Consider the following 21,805-nt stretch of genomic DNA (forward strand, 5'->3'; position numbering starts at 1 on the left):
TTTCATCTGATTCACTTATGTTTGTTTTTCTTATTCTTTTAATTGCTTAGATATAACTGACTGTACCCATGTCATTTTGAGTTTTTAATATATACACAAACACTAGTTTCATACACTTTAGATCTACTGATAGTCACTCTGCAGTGGAGGTTGTGGGTGTGGGAGCTGAGAACGCAGCCACCCAGATCCACTAGAGATACTCACACACACACACACACACAATATTGTTACAACATTCAACATTCAACATTCATACCAGTAAAAAAAAAAAAAAGAGAGAGAGAGCGAGAGAGAGAGTTGAGAGTTGAGTCATTTGCCTTGGATTACACCCTCTTACCCCTGAATTGATGAACTGATGTTGAAAAGATGATAACAGGTGAAAAAAAGAAATGTTGACCGAACTGTAGGAACAAGGGTCCTCTTGTACTGAGTACAGTTCTATTGAAGTATGGGCTTTGGCTCGAGGCTGGGGCAGAGGAAGAAAGGAAACTTCCATCCAGTCTTTCTCAGATTAGAAAATTGGGGTAAGAGGGGGAGTAATGTGCAGGTTTACTGGCAGCAGGGCGGCGCTGATTAGAAAGGGGGTAGTGTTCATGGTGAAGGGGAGCAGCCGTATTCAATAACAGCACCTCTTCCTTAGCCAAAGCCAACATCTGGTGCCGACCAACACAGAGCAGCAACCCCCCCCCCGCCCCCCCCCAACACACACACACACACACGCACGCACACACACACTTCTCTGCTGCCTTTTCAACTCATTATTGCCTTTCATGTTTCCTCATTTTTGGAGAAAGTACAGAAGCAAAACCCAGAACCCGGTTGGAAAGTAATGTGAAAATGAGGAGACATTGGTGAGTGTGTGTCTGTGTGTGTGTGTGTGTGTGTGTGTGTGTGTGTGTGTGTGTTCAGAGTTACAGTAAACTGTTGATGAGTCAGTTAAACCTTGGTTAACGCGTTAACTCGTATTTGGAGATAAAACACATGAGGTTATGCTGCTTTTGCTTTTCAGTCATGAATCTAACTCTAGGAAAATCGAACCATGCTCAGAGGAGAGAAAGGTGAAAGGTCAGCACAAGTTAAGAGTCGGCAGAAACAAGCTGTGCTTAAATGGCGCAAATGCCTCGTGCCAACTTTACACACGAGTCTCTCTAGCGTACATTAATGAGCGCCCACTGAATGAAACCAGGTTTTTATTATGTTTTTATATCCACTTTTATTCAAGAAGTCGAAAAAGGAAGTGTTGTTAAATTTACGACACTATAAGACATCCTGTTCACGTCCTCTGGAAGAAACTGGGTAGGTATAATGCACAAAAAAACATTCAAACTACTGACATTTATAACAAAGAAATAAAACTTAATGGAGCCTTTCTCAAATTAGCAGCTACCACGTTCTCAGTCTTCATACAGCAACATTCATTTTTCCCCTCCAAACCTTCTCTTACTGAAATCACACTGAAAACACTTCATGAAGGTACGTGGACGTGCGGCGGTCTGCACTCTACAGTAACTCATGACATTTGATTCATCACATGTAGGACAGTAGAGGGAAGGAAAGCAGTGGAATAAGAGTCTGAGAATGTGATCTGCAATCTGACTTATACCTTGATTTCCACTGAGTCACGTACGGCTCATCGCGACTGGTCAATCAAAGCAGCGTGGCTTTCTTTAACACAACATACTTGACATGACCACCGCCAACTGCATCTGAATCCTGCTATTTCTGGGATTAGACAGCTGCGGTCGGCCCGAATGCTAATAAAGCTCCATATTTTTTTTATGCGTAGCTCATTTTGACATTGTGTCAGCAGACCAAGATAAATTACGACAAACAAATGTGTGAAAATAACCTCCAGAAACCAAGTGCGATGTTTATTCAGCATTTTAGGGTCACTCAAAGCTCCGCTGCTGGTGTATTGTTAGCTATCTCTTTCCATAAATACCGTCATCAAACCAAATTCTTGGTTTATGGTTGAATTCTTAGTGGAATTATTTTGGCATGGTGATAGTTTATGATTTTATTTGCAAATGCAATGTATGGCTGTGGTATCAACCTCAATCTCATCCAGGGAATTTTTGGTGTATGTATGTGTGTGTGCACATGCTTATGTTAATATTTGTGTGTGTGTTTGTGTTGTGATGTTGGTTCTGGGTCGTGTTGTTGTTGACTCTGAGCTGCGTTCCACAGTTGCACCTCTGACCAACAGAAAACGGATGAGTCACATCTCAGAAGTGTGGCTCCAAGACCTGAAGACTGTTACTTTCCTGGCACCCCCCCCCCCCCCCCCCCCCAACACACACACACACACACACACACACACACATACATTCCCTTCCATGGTGATTCCACGTTATTACCCTGGCGCCAGGAGACAGCATTTACTCTCTGTGTCTATTTTTTCCGTCATCCTGTCTGTTGTCTCTGACTCGATTGATGCGTTTGAAGGTGTTGTTCATGCATATTGTGAATTTTTATTTTATTATTTTATGACATCCCCAACCAACACAGAGTCGGTGTCCTCACCCTGTCTGTTGATCCCCTTAGTGGGATTGCATAACAGCTCTCTGGGTTTTGGTTGGATTTTTGCGAAGACCTTCACCCCGTCTGCTGTCCAAGCCGCTCCCTCTAGGAAAACGACATAAATAAACATAAGGGTGTAAAACTTCAGGTGCGCCTCATTCCTTTTTTTCGCCTCTCTCTCTCTTTCCGGCCTTGACCTGCCTTAAACTCAGCCGCTCCGACCGGCACTGCTCCAACTCCAAAGAAACCCGCCTTTTGCTGCTGAGCAAACACCGCTGGCCGCAGCTTCACGCCCTTTAAGGGGGTCTCACACTTCCTCTGGCTGACCAGCGACCTCCATGCCAACACGTCTCTCCGTAACCACGATCAACATCTGCAAGGTGTGATGTTTTACCCTGGAATGCATTGCCCAACTCCTCACTTTGCCAGGTCTCATTTCTATGCGCAGGCCGTGTTTCACCTCACTAACCTAGAACTATTCAGCTGTTTAAGCTTTTACAGTGAAAATTGCAACATACTGTTCGCTGAATGTACAAAATATGAGGGACATGTTGGGTTGCAGCCCCTTTTGCGAAATCCACATCAGCTGTGTCAAAGCTTAAAAAGCCTTCTCTAACTCATCTGCCTCTCTTTATCTCCATCTCCTCCTTTGTGATTGGTACAGATTTAATAAGGGGAATCCATCAGGGATAATGGCTTTGACCTGGATTCGCCTCATCAGTGTAGTTCATGAAAAGAGCAAGTATCCCTAATATATCCCCAATACATTCAGTGTAAGTAGAGATTAGCATTCAATTTCTCCGCTCCACCACTCCTGAAACACTTCAACTGTCCACACTCGAGTGAACTGAGTGGATACAGCCGTTCGCCACACAGGAGCTGTGGCTGAGGCTCTCCAGTCACGGTCCTTTCCGTTCATCCGTTGGGTCTCTGTGATTTGTAAGTGGCTCTTTGACGCCCGGTTGGAGATGTTATCAGCGGCTCCTGTATGCGCCCTGGATCCGGGAGCCTGCGCTCTCTCTCTCCTCAGGTCTGCGGCGCTCGTAAAACAGCAGGAATAATGAAAGAGGGTCTGTGAGCCTGGCGGAGTGGGAGTGGGGAACAGTGTCTGTGATTGTGTCTGTAGGGCCCCACGCCGCCCCGAGACTCACATCTCCCCCACACACCATGTTTTTCTGAGTAAGCGGCGGTCTGTAGAGCTCTGTCATTCACAGCAGAACCAGGTCAGATGGGAAAGAAAATGTTGTCTTGCTTTCTAGCAATCCAATAAAGTTGGCAGTACGATTCAGTGAAATAAAATTATCATGAAATGGCATGAATGTGTGGAGTAGGGCATATGAAATGATGTGAGGCTATTGGTTATGTTATGGCTGCAAGGCTGCCTAGTGACCTCTTGTGTGTGAACCCTTATGAAAAAGAACTACAGAAATCCTATAATAACTTTTAGGATAATATACAAATATCACTGCCTACAGGAATATTATAGTTATACCATAGGAGATCAAAAATACCACAAAGTCTAATAAGGTCACTGTAAACTCACTATTGAGTACCACAGACACACCTTAAGTCCCTATATGGATATTATAGAAGTATGACAGTGATGTTTTTGGTTAGGGTGGGGGGGGGTTCGTCTGTGTGGGGGCTCCTGAAGTTTGGCTTCTTATTTCAATGAGCCGAAGCAAAGCAAACGGGCGGAGTTAATACGACCACTGGGGAAAGTGAAGTGTTTTCAAAGGAGTTTGAAACATTTTGGAGACGTCGGCAGTAAGGATGGAGGTAATAATTCTCTGAAGAACGGGATACCTGTCATTCAAGCGCCAGCGGATATTTGATGAGACTAAATTATTGCTTCTCCATCGGGTAAACGGGAATTTGCGTCATGTTTTTCATTCTGGACTTAATTGCACAATGAACTGGTGACTATTGGTGAATATTTTGAATTAAGGTATAGGTTGACAATCATAAAGTGCCACAGAAACAATGGCAACGCCAGCTCTAACCGGTTTCTCTGTGATGAGTCTGCTCAGCCTCGGTTACATTACGTGGGACTGGATGAGCCCGAATCAGGTGGAGAACGACTCCGTCCCGTCCTTTGGAGACCGGTCGCCGGTACCGCAGCCTCCTCACATCATATTCATCATGACAGACGACCAGGGATTCAACGACATCGGTTATCACAACTCTGACATCAAGACACCGACGTTGGATAAACTGGCCGCGGATGGAGTGAAGCTGGAGAATTATTACATCCAGCCCATCTGCACCCCGTCCCGCAGTCAACTCATCACCGGCAGGTAAAGTGCCTTCATGAGACTTTAAAGTAGATTGTGGAGTTGTCGCTTTATCGTAGTTATTCATTCGGAATTATACATTTCAAACATTTGAATTGAATACCCCTGTTAGCCTACCTGTATGTTTTCACCTTTTCAACATGGGATGATTTTACATGTTGAATTCAAGGAAAAGAGCACAGAAATCTCTCTCCATCTTTGCCTTCTCTCCTCTTACTTGCCTTTCCATCCCTCTGCGTGTATTTAATTCATTCCACATTATTTAGCCATCTGTCGGATTCTCTCATTTTTTTTATATCACTGATGATGACACATATTACACCTTGTCCCCCTCTGACTATATGCTAATCATCCACTCTGTAGGTACCAAATCCACACGGGCCTGCAGCACTCTATCATCCGGCCCCGCCAGCCCAACTGCCTGCCCTTCGACCAGGTCACCCTTCCCCAGAGACTGCAGGAGATGGGCTACTCCACCCACATGGTCGGCAAGTGGCACCTGGGCTTCTACAAGAAGGAGTGCCTGCCCACTCGCCGGGGCTTCGACACCTACTTCGGCTCCTTGACGGGCAGCGTGAACTACTACACCTACGACTCCTGCGATGGCCCCGGCCTGTGCGGCTTCGACCTCCACGAGGGCGAGGCGGTGGCCTGGGGTCAGGCGGGCAAATACTCCACCCATCTGTACACCCAGAGGGTCCGCAAGATCCTGGCGACCCACGACCCTCAGGCCCAGCCGCTGTTCATCTACCTCTCCTTCCAGGCGGTGCACACACCCCTGCAGTCCCCACGCGAGTACATCTACCCGTACCGCGGGCTGGGCAACGTGGCGCGCAGGAAGTACGCCGCCATGGTCTCAGCGGTAGACGAGGCGGTGCGCAACGTGACCTACGCCCTCCGCAAGTACGGCTACTACCAGAACAGCGTCGTCATCTTCTCCACAGACAACGGCGGCCAGCCTTTGTCCGGCGGCAGCAACTGGCCGCTGAGAGGACGCAAGGGCACCTACTGGGAGGGCGGCGTCAGGGGGCTGGGGTTCGTCCACAGCCCCCTGCTGAGGAAGAAGAGGAGGGTGAGCAAAGCCCTGGTGCACATCACTGACTGGTACCCCACACTGGTGGGACTAGCAGGCGGCAATGCATCTCTGACGGAAGGCGTGGATGGGTACGATGTGTGGGGGGCCATCAGCGAGGGGAAGGAGTCGCCCCGGTTGGAGATCCTCCACAACATCGACCCTCTCTACAACCCGGCCCGCAGCGGCTCCCTGCAGAGAGGATACGGGATCTGGAACACCGCCGTCCAGGCCTCCATACGAGCTGGAGACTGGAAACTCCTGACTGGAGACCCCGGCTACGGAGACTGGACCCCACCGCAGATGCTTCCCGGTTTCCCGGGCGGCTGGTGGAACCTGGAGCGGCACGTCGAGCCCCAGAAGTCCGTGTGGCTCTTCAATATCTCCGGAGACCCCTACGAACGTTTTGACCTGGCTGAGCAGAGACCCGATGTGGTCAAAGAGCTGTTGGCCAGACTGGCGTACTACAACCGCACGGCGGTGCCAGTACGGTACCCGTCGGAGGACCCCCGGGCTCACCCGGACCTGAACGGAGGGGCCTGGGTCCCCTGGGTGGGAGACGAGGAGGAGGACAGGTGGGACAGTGTCTACCTCAAAAAGAACAAGGACAGGAAGAAGAAGCTTAAGCTGTCCAAAACCAGATCTTTTTTCAGGAGACTCAACACTAGGATCATGTCCAACAGGATATAGAGAGGACATGACTGAGGAACACTGAACAGAATATAGAGGAGATATACCTGAAAGACATTGTTTATGTTATGATGAATGATATTTCTGTTTTTTGAAGACATGTTTTTTGAGCGAGGGAATGAGCTACTGTAAGAATCAGACTCACAGCTGCAGTTACTGTGTTCAGTATCACTGAAAGTACTGATTCAATGAAATCAGCCCGATGGGGGGCAATGAAGCATTATTTGAAGCATTTATTACCAAAATGCTATTTATCCATTTTGAACCAAAAATGTGTTAGGCCTACTTGGAATTCATTACTCAATATTGATAAGATAGAGTTGATGCCATTCTACAAAATGATACCAATGTGTAAGCAAATGTGTTTTGGTAGCAAATTACATAGGGTTTTTTTGTAAAGTCAAAGTCATTGTATTTCTGTGGCAAGGAGAAATCTATTATGTGCAACTATCTGCAACTAGAATGAATATAAATGGTGACTACCTCTCTGTCAAAGTGATGTGTCTTTTTTAGTTGCTGCTTTTTTCTTTTATTACAGTCCAATTCTCAGCTCATTTCCAAAACTCCAGTTCTCACCTTTTTCTGTTTACTAATTCACACATCTTCAAAGTGAAGACAAAAAAGGCAAGAGTTGCTTTATCATCTGTCAGTAAACTATCAAAAGCATCTTTCAGATGTAGTAATTATTTGATTCATTTGCAACTGTGAGTCTATTTATGCCAGTCATCCCTTTGCATTTGACATCCAACAGAAACAATTCCCAAACAGGACACTGTAGACCCTACAACTGTATATAGATAAAGAAATTCAAAGACAGTTTGCTGATTCATGTCACTGCGACTATTGATATGAAAGGAGGAATTTCTTCTTTGCTCTTCCATCCCTTGTAGTAGTCGAATCACATTGCCATGCATGAGATTTTGAAGTATTTAAGAAGCCAGGAGTAAAAATGAGCTTAAGGTATCTGCTGAAAGCAAAGCACATTTAGACTTGTCACCAGTCTCTAATAAGAAGTCATTACAAGATTATTACTGACTAAAGGGATTTGACGAGGGAAAGGAAATCTTACTGCTGGGAAGAATCAGAAGAGTGAATAGGTTGGTGCCTTTGGTTAAACCAGTGATGGCGAATCCCGTTTTGCTTCATTTTCTTATCATACAGTCTATTTACTGTATAATTTACATCATAATCTGCTATGGTTAGACATTCCACTTAATATACTGTAGGTTCAGAACGTGCCAATAACTAATATGAACGCCTATAACATTGATATAGTGAAAAGGATAAGTGAAACAATTCATCAAGCATTGTGTGATACAGTCACATCACAGCGCTCTTCACACACAGGCAAAATACAGTTAAAGAGTACCGTTATGTGGCTTCCAATTTACCATTTATCAATATCCAGAGAGTGGTGCCCGCCTAGTGATTCTTCATATGTATTATCAATTACCAGCTCATTATCTCCTAGGAATTCTGCTATCACCCCCATCAGTCAGTCAGTCAGTCACTCACTGATTTACTCTGTCATCATGCCTCCCTCTCCATTTTCTTTGTCCTCTTTACACCTAATTTTTCCCTTTCTGTCTTTTTTCAGATCCCAGCAATGTTGTTATGTTGGCTGACCAAGCTATACTCTAGAGGGAAAAAATATAGTAAGAGGAGTGACAGCAAGAACGCAAGACAACCGTCGGCCCATTTCCACCGGCAGAGAAGGCATTTGACCAATAAAGGTTTCTGTAGATAGATGTGCTGTAGCGCAGAAATGCTTGAATACATCCTCCAGTGTAAACAGTCATGATAATCTTTGATCTACAAAAACTGTGAAACATTAGGCTGCAGCAAGGCCTTCTGAGTTTTGTTTAGAATCACGATTAGCTTGTTCAACTTTTATTTGGTGCTTTTGAACTAAATATTTGGTGACCATAATGAATTCTGCCTTTTTTGATTGGTATGGTGCACTGAGGAAAGTCTGGCCTCTGATGTAAGTTATTACATCAGAGGATATAAGTTCAAGGAGCTGCTTCCTTCACACTGCCGCACACACACACACACATGTGCGTGCGTGCTTTTCATTCCCACTTCCATGTTGTGCTGCAGATCAAGAAGTAGAAGTTCTCTCTGACACATAAAGGTGAAAAATAAAGTTGCCTTGACAAAACAGTTAACGGTTACCATGTAGTGCGGTTGATTGTGAAACTTTGCCATCTCTCTCTCTCAAGTGGCTGCTTACACTCTCTGGCCCGCTTGACTCATTTACTATTTTTAAAATGCCTCATACATACAGGATGCTGCCAACATGACTTCAACACAATATGCCAACTAATACATGCAAAAGATTGTTTATTGGATGTACATGATTTCAGCACGTGATAATGGAGGATTTCTTCACAAACTAGGTATTTCACAAGACCAGCAGCACAGCACAGCATGCCCCCAAAGCCTCGTCTTTGGAAAGAGAAGTGAGACAGTTCACTTAATTTCCTGCCTTGCAACCCCTGCAGCCAAGCACCACCTCTGTAGACTCGTCTGACAGTTGCGGTTCATCAGTGTGTTTTCATCAACAGTGTGTTTTGGTTTTTTCAACATTTCAATCTAGGCAATCCTTTATAAGTGATTGCTCTGGGTGAGAGAAGAGGATGGAACACGTGCTTGTGCTGCTAGTGATGCTAGCTGGAGTGACTCATGGTAAGATACTCACATTTTTAATCTTTGTATTATATTTGTATAGTCATTGTAAACATACTGTACAAAAAAAATGCAGTAACTAGACTGCAGCGACTGCTGATAAAAATTACTTACTCAGAAACATGTCTGAAGGGGAAAAAGGCATTTACATTGTGAGATTATAGTCACTAACATAATTTTGCACACTCTTGAAACAATTTGTTTATAATCACATAATCGATACAATTATTTATGGAGGCTGCAAAGACTATCATTGACATATTTACATTTGGCCTGGTGTTAGAAAATAATAATAATTAATAATTCCTGTGCTTATTCCCTTTCAATCCAGCTGTCTTTCCAGCTGCTGAGACCAACTGCAATGCCACCCAGAACACATCCGCATGCTCTGTTGCTCTCGGTGGATCTGTGTACATCCAACTGATGGCCAACGCCAGCGGTCATCAGCTGCGGTGCAAGAAGGAGCTTCCCAGTGGATCCACGAATGTGTTCTCTCTGAAGAAAGACAAGGTGGTGATACAGGAGGCCTGGAGAAACAGAACAGAGTTCTTCATCAGTAACGGGACATTTAAGCTCAGCAACGTGGAGAAGGCTGATTCAGGTCAATACACCGTCGAGGTCTTCCATCCGAACGGGGTCCTTTTGGAAACCAAACATGTCAAACTGGATGTTCAAGGCAAGTGTCACCCAAGGGAACCCTCCCCTAACAACCTATTTTTCACATTTGAAAGTATAAGTTCAGTGATTTTGGAGCTATATATAATTTGTCTCTCTAATTATATATAGGTACCAAAATCTAAACTGAGAGTAAGTTTGTACATATATAGATTATTTGAGTTTTTAACCTGCAAGTGAACTTTGCTGATCTGATATCAGTTCTCATAGGGTCATGTTAGGTCATTTAACAGTCATCTCTCCATCTTTGGCAATTAATTATCAATGAAGTAGTACATTTAGCAGACAGGCTGAGGAGATAAGTGATATTTCATGTTTTATTTGCCCCTTTCTTTTTGAATATTAGTATGTAACACAGTCCACCCCGCCTTTTTTCTTGTTTTGATTTTTCAGATTGTTCATCGAGGATAAACAGAAAACAGGAAACAAGAGAGACAAGTGTGATAGCACAGCATGAGATAGATTCAAACCCACACAGCTACAGTCTACAGTTCACTCATATAGCAATCCATGTATCCAAGTTATGTTTTTAGGGCTGGTTCGTATTTCTACCCACAAGAATGCATAAAGATGAAGTACCGATAAAGAACCACTTCCTCAGTTTAGTGACAACTGCTGTTAGCATTCGCAGTACTGGAAAGTCAAAACTTTGAAACTGACATTGAAACTGAAATTGACTTTGAATTTGACATATGATAAGAAATACTAATGTTATTGAATCCTGCATTACACAGAAATTGCACTTTTCAAGTTATTCCTAAAAAATAGACGTTTTTCCTAAGGCTTTCTATTTAGTGTTAGACTCAAAGAGATGGGTTTGTGGTTATACATGCAGTATATGGGTGTTCACATTTGATATAACTGTCACTGTGTGGGTGGCTGCTGCTCAGCACTGGTTAGATTTCAGGCTGACTAGAGGTGCTAGATGCAGGAAGCTGTCAGGAACCGGCCATGGCTCTAAAGGTTCAATGCAGTCAGTAAATGTGTATAAACGTGTTCTCTTCTCCTCAGAAAACACTTTTCCCATCGTGATCCCAGTGTCAGTGGTGGGTCTGCTGCTGATAGTGATGGCAGTAACTTGTTGTATTTGCATAAACAGGAGGTGTCGAAAACGATAGCAGCCAGGTGAGACCGCATTACAGCATGCACACACTTACAGGGGATAGAGAGAGAAACTAACTGTAGTTTTTCTTTATACGCCTGCTAGCAAACCATTGAACATCCATAGAGAATGTCAATATCCCTATAAATATAGTGTATTGATTAGAACTATTCAAAATGCTCTGACTAAACTGCAAAATCATTTTACTTCAGGTGCCTCAGGTGAATAATTGTGAATTACAGCCTTCAGAATGACTTTGACTGAACTGACTAGAGGAGAATCATCACCAAATGATGCTGAACTGAAGACCTCAAGCACCAACAAACACAGCTTTGAGCTAACAAAGTGTATATAGCATCAAGTGTGGCAAAACATTTTTTATGTAAAATATGAATTTATGGCATTGGAAAAATATTATGTCCAATGTGTAAAAAATAAAAAATAAGAAAATAAAAAAAATAATTAAAATTGTTTGTTTTATTGAATTGAGGTGACTGATTTAGTACAGCCAACAACTGTGTATCTACTGTATATTTGCACAGTAATTGGCTCTGTTGAGAATGCAGTGGTGTAAAGCAATGTTGTGTCTTTTATTTGCTTTGTTGAATATTAATAAAAGGGCGATAGGCATTACACAATAATTCAACCATTGAAATCTGTTTTGTCCAGTGTGAGAAATGTCAGTCGAAAGTAGCATCAACAAAAAAGCCCAGGACAAAATGTATATTCAATGGCAGCAATGCTATTCCAATCTCATAGAATTTCTCATTTCTTTTACCTCAAGCATGGAGTTTCATTTTGTTGCCCCTTTTGTGGACTATTTCTACAATATCCATAATTGTAATCACAATGGTCTGGTTACATTTTTGCCACTCTTTGCATCCCTTATTATTGATCATTATTCATTTAGATCCCTATTATCCTTTCACCATGGATGGACCTGAATGTTAACCCTGTACTCAGCCTGGGATTTAAATAAACCAAGCACTGAGACCAAAAATAAAACCCTGACTTGCAATTAAATACCATATTTAGTAGTAAATTAAGTTTTCAATATGCTGTTTTGTTTCTTGACTTTTTTGCATAGCAGGATGATGTTACTGCCTGTTGCTGCAGAGGAAGTCTGATGGACAAAGTCATACTGGGTTTTAAGATTTACCATTATTATCACATGATCTTTTCTCTTCACTTTGATTTGATTCAATTTGATTCAATTCAATTCAATTAAACTTTACTGTCATTCCTCCTTACACAAGTGCACAGTGAAAACACCTTTTCTCGAGGTCAATTGCAATCCAAACAAATGCCTAAAAATTTGCCTCATTTCAAATCTAAAAGTCATTTTTGTGTCATCCATATTGGTAAACTCTCCTAGCAGTTCTCATCTCCTCTTTTCACATGGGCAAAGAAGTAGGGGAGCGCTTTAAGATCTAGACTACCAGGAGAGTAGAGTGCAGGAAGTAGAGTGCTGAAGTAAAGCACTGAAGTAGTGTATTTCTCACGGTCTTGTCCTCAGTCCAGCTGGCTGCTGTTCGCATCTCATCTGTTGAAGCAGAAGCTCATCAGTCACATTGCGCTGTGAGGAGATATGGAGGCTGTGTTTGGGTTTTGGTTGCATTAGCTGGGATTTGTCACGGCTAAGTAACATTTGTTTTTATTCACTTTTTGAAATGAAACTTTCTGTTTAGTTTTCAATTTGGATATAAGAAATATTTGTGCTACATATGTCTCGTTGCTACAGATGCTTTGTGGCTGTTGATCACTCACTTTCAATGCAAAAAAAAATATGGTTTCCTGTGTTTATAAAAATGTTGTACAGCCTACTTTATTGTTCCACATATGGGATGAAAAGTTGAGTTCTATAGAGTTTAATGCTGCAATCTCTGTAATGACTGTCTGAAGTCTTCATCCTCTTGGTTGTGTGTCCGGGATTCTTCTGTTATTTAAGATTTAGACTCGTCCAACAAGACCAACAGCATTGCAAACTGGTTTACATCACAATAGCAGCCTAAGATCTGGTATATCACTGTGAATAAAATGTAATTTTACGCTGTGGTTTTGTACAAGGTGTTTTAACCTTAAACCCCTCTGTTGTGTGTGTGTTCATCTCCCTCCACTGTGAATGGTGAATAAGCAGAATAACAGAAGATATTTGTGTAAAATGCTGTGGAGTGTATGGTTGATATATTGACCATGTTCTAATTATATTGCTTTTTATTTCACTCATTGCACAGTTGAATTACAAACAAGGACGCACTAATGATGTGCACTGTCTCTATAGTTCTATATTATGTACATTACCTTTTTTTTTTTATCTTAACTTAACTTATTTTTCCCTGAATGATCCCCAAATGATACCCGAGTGATATCTTATCTTATCTTATCTTATCTTAATAGTCTGAACTTTTAGGTGTAAAAGTCTGTGTGACCTAAAGCAAAATGTGAGATTATAAAATAGATTTTATTGACATATTGGTGCTCATTTTGATCCCATTTTGAAATTTATGTTCTGTAGATGTTCCATATGTTTTACTTTTGTAGTAGTAGATGGTACTTGTTAGCTATATTGTAAAAAATTTCATTTTCATTCAAAGCATATTTTTCAACATTGTCTCTTTAATGACTGTTGAGCATTTCTTTGGCTTTGAATAAACCTTCTGGACTCATCAGTATTTGGAAGAGTGAGGTTTCCCTCTACTGGCTCACTGAGGCTTTATCTTAAAAGTGCATACAGACATGCCCCCTTAATTAAAATTAAATATTAAAAGCATAATAAAACAGAAATATTTTATATCCACATTTTACACAGATGAAATGTAACACATTTTCTCAAATGAGTAGTTGATTCATTGTAGCTTTTCAAAGCAATAATAACCCATATAAAGTCATGTTTGTTTGTTTGTTTTTCAAAAATTATGCAAATCATGGCTCTTAGTAGAAACATGTTAACAATAGTTTAATTGGCAACACTATTCAAAATTGCTTTCACTTGCTTTGTAAGTATTACATCTATTTTTGCATGGCCACAAGAAACAATAGGTTATCGATTTAACCCTGAGGAAACATAACAGATTTCCTATTTTCTGCCTTACACTCAGTTCATACCCAAGATATTTTATAGTGAAACTGCTGATGTTTTAAATGACACTTCAGAAACCCCGGCCTTGCCAGAGTTCAGCTAAAACTGAAGCAGGTCAGATTTGTGCACACATCAGCTAAAACAAAGACTAGACTTCACTGGTGACGAATTCTGGTTTCCGACATCTTTTTACAGGCACTGCCTCTGTTCTGTGGCTTTTCTTAAGTCCATGCACTGGAGACTGTATGTAAAAAGCCTGTAACTGTCTTCTCACAAGTTATTGTCTTCAAATAACTGTTTGAACCACAGTCTGAGCTGAACCCCAGCCTGGCATCTCTGTAAATATAAATGAGGAACTGAAATAGTCAGCTAGCCTGGTGTACTTCCTTCCTAGCATGTGAAGAACACAACAGCCGTTAGTGTCCTCTGAAGAGCTCTGCTACCTGCTGATGGTGTGACTGCAGTCCAGCACTGAGATGTAATGATTGTCAGGATAATAAACATGTCAGCTGGCTGCTGTGGAGGAAACATGAAGCCTGACTGTGTTCCTGAGACTCGGTTGTGTTAAACTGACTTCATACTGTTTTCCCTATTAGTACATATATCATGTCAAAGTATCAGCTGTCCCCAAATCCCTTTTTCTTGGCTGAATACTACTTTGTTCAGTCCATTTCACAAATAAAGGTAGATTAGATGAGATTGAACTTCTTGAAAAGTCAAAGTGAAAATGCATTTAAAATAAATGAATTGGTTCACAGACTGATATGTTGGTTACGGGTAGATATTACCTTAGAAGGTGAAGATGGTTCCCATTCAATAGCCGCTTCAAGCCTGCTGAATACAAAGATAAAGCAGAAGTTTTTGTCTTGTTCTATGTTATAAAACAATAACTGCAGGGAACTGAGATCAATTTGGTGAAGTTTAATCTGAGAAAATTCCACAGTGGTGAATCTATTCTCAAAGTGGAAAAGGGACCTGATAAATACATGATTCTGTAAGAAACAGGTCTTGACTGGCATTCAGAGTGACTTACAATGACTGCAGTAGGAGTAGTAGGAATATTAAGTAAGGAGTGCAAAGGTCAGAGCCATAGTGCCATGACCTGTGACTCTACAGTGACTATGTAAGAATAAAGTACCAGGAAAATAATAACTGGGACATGAATAGCAGGCTATATTAGAAATTTAGCAGAAATAATCTCATTGGCTGAGTTAAACCGCTCTGGGCAGGGCCAAAGAACCACAGTTTCTCTGGTTAAGTAACATTGAGGCCTAGTGAAAAATCCAAGGGTAAGAGAGGAGGTAGTTAATATTATGAAGTCTACTAAAGCCTACTAAAAAAATAAACCAAAAACTGCAACCTAGCCATACCAAGTTATCTAGCTAGAGGCCGGCTCCAAAAAGACAAATGCAATGGGACCACAACCCAACTTCTCACTCAAAATATAAAGTCAATATTTTTTCCACAAGAGATTAGCCTCTGTAGCTAGTTTCACTTCTTCTAATGTGTGTCCTTATGGAGATTTTCAAAATAATTGTGTCATTAACGGGATATAATGGATATAAAACGGGGTTGTCTATTTTCCTAGCGATTGATTGACAGGTCACCTGTCCAGTCGCCGATTATGGGCCGAGAGTAGGCGGAGCTGCTGCTCTGCAAACCCGAACCCCATCCTTTGCCTGGCTCTGGCTGCTCTGGCTGCTCTGGCTGCTCTGGCTGCTCTGGCTCCAAAACATGTCAACAAGGCCGCCTGGTTAATTCTTATTGGCAGAAGTTTTGCCACGACACTGAGTTTCTGGAAGTCTTGTTTTCCGGTTATTTTGGCCAGTGTAACGCACCTGAGTTTCCAGATGAAAAAAATCAGAATGTGCAAAGAATAGTCCGAGAGCGAGCAGGAAAAGAACTGTTCGCGAGCGGGTTGAAAAGTTGAGAGCAAGAGGGCATCTGAGTGCGGGTAGACGCGATTCAAGAGTCTGGAACCAGACTACAACCACGTAACAAGTTAATTGCAGCATGTTTTCTATAGTGGTGTTCAAACTCAGCGTGACTGTAGGCCTAATGGACCCTCTGGTGGCCATATTGGAGGTTCCCAGCTCTTGGCAGTGCCCACAGTTATAAGACTATGATATAGGATTACTAATAATACTAGTGCCAGTAACACTAATTGCAATACTAATACCACAAAATATATAGGCCTACTTAAATTAAGATTGATTGGTTGATATGGAAAAGGTCCTTAGCTATAGTCCCATCTAGAAGTATCTGTTTTTATTATTGTTGCTTGCTCACTGCCATATTATACAGGCGCTTGAGCACCTTAGAAGTCTCAGCTGTCCGGCTCAAATCCTCTTTCGCTATGAAGGAAGAATACACCCCTCTCCTCCATTCAGTCTATTATACACTCGAAGGCAGTTGGTCATATTGCCTGTGAATGCTGAAGTGAGACTGATAAACACTTCCTTTTTCTTCTCTCTACCTATAAATAGGCCTACCACATCATTTTCCTTGGTTAGACATTTCACAATGTTTGCTCAGCAGCAGCGATGACCAAATGACAGTGTAACATATCAGGCTTGTCGGGGTAGGGTATGCATGTTGGGCACAGGGTGAAATAGAGGAGTTTGTCTGGAACGGGTGACTGACTCAGCTGAGGGACAGGGAAGAGACATGGAGGCTGTGATTGGACTGTTGATGGTGCTACTTGGAGTCTCTCATGGTGAGCTCTTTCACTAGTCGACACATTAATATTCATGAGTGTATATAGTGTGAGTAAACTGTTTTGTGTTGAACCAGTAATCCATACTTTTGAATGAATACAAATACAGGATAATTATTGATCAAGTATAGTCATGACCTCATCTTCAGTGATGTTTACTGAAGCTGAATGAGCTTCTCTGGCTGGAAATGAGCCGTGTGTCCTGGAGAATCGCCCGCTTTTGTCGATAAATTCATTTACAAAAATCTATTCACAACTAGCGTGAAAGTGATATTTGAGATTCTTGAAGGTTCAGTAGCTTTTTATCACTAGTCATTATTTTTTAAGTAGCAACAGTGCAGGAATTCAGAAATTAATTTAACAGAAGTAGGCTATGCATCGAAATATCCTGGTACAGCCCACTACACATTAATGATATTTTCAGGACTGCAGCTCTTGACCTTTGACAGTTTGTATCTTTAATTAAGAATAGAAGGTGAGCAATAGTAGAGTACAAATCTAGCACAGGAACTACCAAGGCAAGACAGCGGTCTAGCATGGTCTAGTTTGTCTGGACCTCAGCTCTTCTTCTCTTCCCTCCTCTTCTGCACGTTAGAGCTGGCTTACATTCAAACCAGAACTCTATTTTCCCCCTATAACTAGGGATCACTGGAATTGATTCCTCACAGTATTCTCACTGTAAAAAAAGAAAGAATGTCACTTCATTAAACTGTCAAAAATGTAATCAGTAATAATAATAATAATAATAAAATGTATTCTTCCACCAAACAATATAGTTTTTGAACAGTAGCTAAACAGCTGATACTAGTATGAGTTGTGATTTACAGTTAGTGTATGAATATGTAAATGAACTGTCACAGTCACAGGTGTTTGTGTGGCTGCGTTGCCCAAGAATAACCTTCTGTCTGCATACTGTGGTCTGAGAGTCAGTTACACCTATTATTCACAAATATATCCCTATAGTTTCATATTCAATACATTAATATGTGCACATGCCTACAATCTTGCAGCGGTCATTAATGTTGCTGCTGGCATTGTAAGAAATGGATACAGATTGTGATATTTACTTTTTTTTCGTCTTGTGTTTTTTTAATTTCCAGGTGTGGAAACCTCCTGTGATGGGAGACAGGACACAACTCAGTGTTATGGCGCTCTGGGAGGAACTGTGGGTATTCAGCTGATTACTGAAGCCACAAACCTCACTTTCGATTGGCTTAAAAATCAAACATTCAAAATTCTCTCTGTGAGAAACAATATTGTTCGGGTTAATAAGTTAAAAAACAGATCCTCCCTTACTCTCAGTAATGGAACATTTAGGATAAGTAACCTCAGCTACACTGACAGTGCTGAATATTCCCTTAAAATCTTCAATTTAGATGGACGGGAAACAGAAAACCGAGAACTAAACATGTCCATACAAGGTAAATAAGTACTTTAATGAATTGTTGGAGAAATTAGTAATAATGATAGACCACATATTCCAGTATCTCATAGCCACTTGTCAATTTCCAGCACAAAATAGAAGGCATGCAGTCTCGGTTTGGGCTTTTGGGAACAAACAATGTCTGTTAGTAATATAACTGTCAATAATGTGATGTGTGATTAATATAATTTATATAATATAATTCAGTGTCAGTAATATGATTTTACAGATTACAGATAAATTAGTAAAAACGAATTCTGCAATATTAAACTAGTTGAGTGAGCTATACATTTTACCATTTGCAAACAAATGCAACAGTACCATGACAAAAATACAGTTGTACATCACTGTTGCTTGAAAATCCAATGTTGGTAATTTTCATGTTTTCACTTTAATTGAAGGATTACGTGCTCCTCCATGGGTTAAGAACATTTTCATACCTCTTGGGTTTTATGAAACCCTTTTAAAAACCCACTCGATAAACTCAAAAATGCACGGTGGTCAAGCTCAAACAAGGCAGTTTTTCTGAGTTCCTGAAAAGTTGACATTTTGGAGACAAGGTTTTCACACAACAGTGACGACATACTGACTTAGACCATACGGCTCAAAGAAATTGCATTGACAAAAAATTCTGCCAATGTCCAAACTCATCTGAGTCGATTTCCCCCAGCGCCTGTGTCCACTCCCCAGCTGGACGATGAGTGTCTGCCCCAGGGAGAGGTGAAGGTGTCCTGCTCCTCTGAGGCGGGGGACAGTCATCAGTACAGCTGGACTCTGGACGGACAAACACTGCCGGACACCGTGCTCCGCTTTCCTGATAGCACAACAAACACCATCACTCTGAGACCAGGCCTGACGGGACAGCTTGACTGCTTGGTCAAGAATAACATCAATAATGCCACTGCAAGCAAGAACATATCAATCTGTAAAGGTGAGCCAGAACATATGAAAAAGTGTGATGTTGATGAACGTGACACCGATGATTATGATGACGTGCCTGTCGTATTTGCCCACAGGCTTCACGTGGGATAACTGCACCTTATCCAATGGGACACGGGTAGAGCGGGTGGTGCGTGAAGTCGATGCCCAGTGTCCTAATTTAACAACAGCTGCAACCACGACCCAAGAAACTTCAAGTGAGGCCACCACCACGGGTAAGGAGACTGGCACGACAGAGTCCGCCGTTAGATCCTCCACTCACATCATATCCTCCAATCACACCTCGGCCGTCAAACCCACAGACCAACCATGGTACATTAGTAAGTGATGATTCATTCACTGATGTCATTTTCTTTTTGTATTTGTCTTTGCATCTCCTGGCGAGCACATTTAGCAATCAGCAGGCTAACTCAGTACCCTCTGTGATCTCTTGTCATTTGAACAGGACACATCCTGCCCATCGCTGGCTCTCTGTCGGTGATGGTCGTTCTCTTAGTGGTTGTGGTGGGAGTCCGCTGTGTTCTGATGAAAAAGAAGAAGAAGGAAGGAACAAGGAAGGAACAAGGTCCACAAAACAAATTTTTTTTTCACTCGTCATCGCTGCATTCAGAGCGCTTTGAGAATTTGCTCTTTTGTATTCACAGTAGGGTGTGTACGTATCTGCTGTTGCTAATGATATAGGCTGCAGTTCATCCCCAGATGTGCTCAGTGTGAGGAGAACCGACAGACAGCATGGCTTACACTGAACACATGCAGCACCTTTGCTTGCTATCACTGGGCCTTTTGTGATCGTGCCATGTTTAATGTGACATGTTTTGGCCACCGATTGACCTCCGTCCCTCCTCTCCGCAGAGAGCGAAGACGCCCAGGACGTGACCTACGCTGACGTCCGGATCATGCAGCGTCAGGCGAAGCCGCGGCAGGAAAAGGCCCACATGGAGGTGGAGTACGGCCAGGTCAAGGTGTCGGGGGGACGCAGGCAGCCCGCCGAGGCCCAGTTGGAGGTGGAGTACGGCCAGGTGAAGGTGTCGGGGAGGCGCAGGCAGCCCGCCGAACCGACTGAGGACGACTGCGTGTACGCCAAGGTGGTGAAGAGATAAACTGCTCAGTATTTACAGTGTAGGCAGAACTGCTGAGGTTCTGCTGAGGTTGAGCATATGCATCGTTTACTACATCATATACATACTATACTAGATCAAATACGTCACATACTCACGCCTATGGGCGCGAACAAGGGGAGAACAAAGAAATAAAGTAGCTCATTGGGTTTTTACTTCATGTTTCACTCTGGGCTTTAGGCTCAGCAACCTGCCTGAGGAGCTGACGCTAGCACAAACATCCCCATCTTTTAAATCACCTCTTAAAACCTATTGTATAGACTATTTTTTATGTGATGTGTTCTTTACAAATATTTTTTCAAATATTCCATTGTTTTAACTTTCTATTCTTATTTTTGTACCTTGTAGTGCCTGCTTGTTTTTAATTTATTTATAAGTAGTTTGTAAGCAGTTTGTAAACTGTTTTACTGTAAAAAGTGGTGTACAAATAAAGTTTATTATTATTATTTTGTTATTATTGTTATTGTTGTTATTATCATTATTATTATTACTATTATTTCTTTTTGTATTTCTATTATTATTATTATTATTATTTTGTAGTAATATTACTCTACAGTGAGGGACGTATTGAACAGCAGGCTATACTTATTCTGAGGTAAAAAAGAGTGTCATCAGTATATTTTGTATCAGGATCGTCTGATGAAGGTTTTAACACCCAAATGTCAATATATTTTCACTTGCAATAGAAGAGTGCAGTGAGCGGGCATTTATTTGAAATTTTGTGTAAGTTTTCACTTTGTTTTTCTGTTATGTTTCCATTATGCAAGCACTTCTCCTTTTTCTTAACCATAAATATATGTAATAATAACCCTTCTCACAAAACTGGTATATCATTTTTGTGTGGTATTTGCTTCCTCCTTGCTTCATTTGAACCATATGGCTCAATTCACTGGAACAAGAAAGGAGAAATATCCCCTGAGAGTGCTGACAAATTTAAATGGGTTGTGTTTTTTTTTGTTAATTGTGCTGCTTACTCTTACATTAAAAGTATCGTAATGGCAGGATTTATTTATTTTAGTTGCAGAGGTGGATAACACCTGATCTGTCTGTATATACATAATTACAGCTACATTATTACCTCCGCCAAGGAGGTTATGTTTTCGGTGCCGTTTGTTTGTTTGTCTGTTTGTCTGTTTGTTTGTCTGTTTGTTTGTCTGTTTGTTTGTCTGTTTGTTTGTCTGTTTGTTTGTCTGTTTGTTTGTCTGTTTGTTTGTCTGTTTGTTTGTCTGTTAGCAGGATTACGGAAAAACTACTGGCCTGATTTTCATGAAACTTTGTGGAAGGGTGTAGCATGGGCCAAGGAAGAACCCATTAAATTTTGGAGCAGATCCGGATCTGACTCACAAACAAGCAATAATAGCACGAACCTTGGTGGAGGTCTGTGCTCTCCGAGTGCCCTTCTAGTTACTGCTTAGAATTGCCTGCAACTACATGCAATGTAGTTTTTCTTATGAAATTATTCCATTAGTACACTTACATTCCTTTATCG

The 21,805-nt window shown here is 41.7% G+C and overlaps 2 protein-coding genes across 2 annotated transcripts; both read left to right on the forward strand.

Annotated features, from left to right (window-relative positions):
- Positions 1-4,398: 4,398 nt before the first annotated feature.
- LOC139913986 (arylsulfatase I) lies at positions 4,399-7,025 on the forward strand. Its single transcript, XM_071902166.2, has 2 exons — positions 4,399-4,817; positions 5,178-7,025. Exons 1-2 carry the CDS (start codon positions 4,504-4,506, stop codon positions 6,574-6,576), a joined length of 1,713 nt encoding a protein of 570 aa, XP_071758267.1. The 5' UTR covers positions 4,399-4,503; the 3' UTR covers positions 6,577-7,025.
- Positions 7,026-9,119: 2,094 nt separating this feature from the next.
- On the forward strand, positions 9,120-21,278 carry LOC144542412 (uncharacterized). The gene is made up of 10 exons (XM_078289014.1): positions 9,120-9,264; positions 9,596-9,940; positions 10,951-11,056; positions 14,585-14,598; positions 17,937-18,257; positions 18,930-19,190; positions 19,276-19,518; positions 19,644-19,763; positions 20,051-20,139; positions 20,203-21,278. The coding sequence occupies exons 1-10, from the start codon at positions 9,216-9,218 to the stop codon at positions 20,296-20,298; spliced, it is 1,644 nt and encodes a 547-aa protein (XP_078145140.1). The 5' UTR covers positions 9,120-9,215; the 3' UTR covers positions 20,299-21,278.
- The last annotated feature ends 527 nt before the right edge of the window (positions 21,279-21,805 follow it).

The sequence above is a fragment of the Centroberyx gerrardi genome, chromosome 16 (genome assembly GCF_048128805.1).
Source record: "Centroberyx gerrardi isolate f3 chromosome 16, fCenGer3.hap1.cur.20231027, whole genome shotgun sequence".
Classification (NCBI taxonomy): domain Eukaryota; kingdom Metazoa; phylum Chordata; class Actinopteri; order Beryciformes; family Berycidae; genus Centroberyx; species Centroberyx gerrardi.